Source organism: Bison bison, unplaced genomic scaffold (assembly GCF_000754665.1).
Source record: "Bison bison bison isolate TAMUID 2011002044 unplaced genomic scaffold, Bison_UMD1.0 scf7180017864524, whole genome shotgun sequence".
Lineage (NCBI taxonomy): Eukaryota > Metazoa > Chordata > Mammalia > Artiodactyla > Bovidae > Bison > Bison bison.
In genome coordinates this window covers 1633983-1635886 of record NW_011495075.1, presented here as the reverse complement: position 1 = coordinate 1635886, position 1904 = coordinate 1633983, and the positions used below count along the sequence as shown (strand labels likewise).

The 1904-nt window shown below is 49.7% G+C and overlaps 1 protein-coding gene across 1 annotated transcript in view; it reads left to right on the top strand.

Moving 5' to 3' along the window:
- Positions 1–1904, top strand: part of CAMSAP2 (calmodulin regulated spectrin-associated protein family, member 2) — a 98926-nt gene that overhangs the window by 88460 nt on the left and 8562 nt on the right. Inside the window, exon 12 of the mRNA XM_010831073.1 lies at positions 1550–1686. Within this exon, the coding sequence (XP_010829375.1) occupies positions 1550–1686 (137 nt within the window). The remainder of the gene's footprint in view (positions 1–1549; positions 1687–1904) is intronic.

Below are 1904 nucleotides of genomic sequence, written 5' to 3'. Positions count from 1 at the left end.
GGCCCTTTTTAACATTTAGAGACTTAAATGTGAGTTGTGTTTTTTGCTTCCCAACTGTGTGAGACTGCTGTCAATGTGTTTAATGGACTGCTGCTGTAGACTGTAACTGATGTGTAGAGACCTTGCTACTTCTGCTCCCTCCAAGAGGAGAGCAGAGGGGTCCTCGGGTGTCCACCCGTGCGCTCCTTTCCTCACTTCTGTCTTCATCACCCGGTACTCGGCCCTCAGACCGTGGTCGCAGCTCATCACGGGCTCCCCGCGTCTGCCTGGTCCCTTCTTCACACTGCCTCTCAGGAGCGGAAGTCCACGGGGTCTCTTAGAGATGCCTGTTGGATAAAGTGCAGCCCCTCAGTGTGTGATCGGGGCCTTTTGCAAACAAATCCGCTGATTCGCGGGTCCACCGTCTCCCCGTAGCTCCCATCGGGATGTCCTGTCGGGCTCGCCTCGGGCTGCCTCTGTGTGCCGCAGCCTTGCGTGGTTCTGGGGGTGGACGGAGTGTCTTATCCTCGCATCTCTTGCGCCCTCAGCGCTCTCATAGTGACGCTGCTGACCTGGGCTTCCCAGCCACCTCGTGGCTTGCTTCCGTCACAGTTTCTCTTAGACCGTGAAGTCCTGCAGGCACTGTGTCCTCTCATCCGCAGAGTGTGTGCAGCGTGTGTGGCGCGGACGTGTGTATGTTCAACCTGGCTGTCTTCTGATTCTCTCCGTTCTGAGCGCAGCTGTGGCTGAGTTGCTGTGCCAGTGCCTTGCTGTGCCCCTTCCTCCCCCCGGCTGGTAGGGGTCTAGAAGCTCCTTCGCCTAAGGAGCCCCATCTTTTTCACTCTTCGTGTCTTTTGGGTTAGGGTTAGCACCGCGCTGGGAGTGTGTCAGAACCACTTCTCCAGCTGGTTCCTCCTGACTTCTGAGAACTTGGGCCCTGAGAGTCTGCTTAGGAGCCAGGCAGGCCCAGAAGGCCAAGGGCCCACCTTCTAGCTAGCCCTGGGGTCAGGAGTGTAATTACACCCGTCTCCTCTTCCGTGGGAGAGCCCGCAGTGCAGTGCAGAACCCAGCGAGCAAACTGTCAGAGCCTCCACTTAAAAAAATTGTGCAGCAGGAATTTCGTTTATGTGATACAACTTTGGGTAGCTATTTTTCTGGTGCTTTTCCTTGACTTTTCTACATTAAGCGTGTATTCTAAATACAACTTAAATGGAATTTTAAAATGTGTGGAGAAACTCTCCACTCTGTAAATTATTTATTAGGGCCCAGAAAACTTCTTCTTTTTTTTCCCCCCATTTTATGTTGTTCTTTGCTAACTTCCTAAGTTTTGAAAGCATGTAATCAAAGAAGTTTGTGTCTTTTGTTATTTGATAAAAGTATTGCCTCTTTAATTCATTTCTTCCTTCATCATTTTGGAACATGTCCATCTGTGGTGGGGTTGGAATAGGATTCAGTGGGTGATTTGGATTCTCAGTTCCAAGAGTAACCACTACCTGTGGGCTCAGCCATTGAAAATGCAGATATTGGTGCCTTAAATGTTTCCTCCTCCTCAATGAAACTCATTCCCTAGGATGATCAAAAGGCAGAAAATGATATGGCCATGAAACGAGCAGCTTTGTTGGAGAAAAGATTAAGAAGGGAGAAGGAGACACAGCTTCGGAAGCAGCAGCTGGAAGCCGAGATGGAGCACAAGAAAGAGGAGACCAGGTGCGGCCGCCGAGCGGGAGGGGTCCTGCTGGCTCCTTAGTGGGCATCGGGAAGCCTTCGCGGAGTCAGTGCTGATTTGGGTGCTTCTTAGGAGTTTATTTATTTAAGTATTGGTTGCATGTTTTTATCCCAAGCTTGAAACATTAATTTAAAATAATTTTCCTGGGTTTTTCTCACACACACACATTTTTTAAAGTAGTTATTTATTAATGATATCG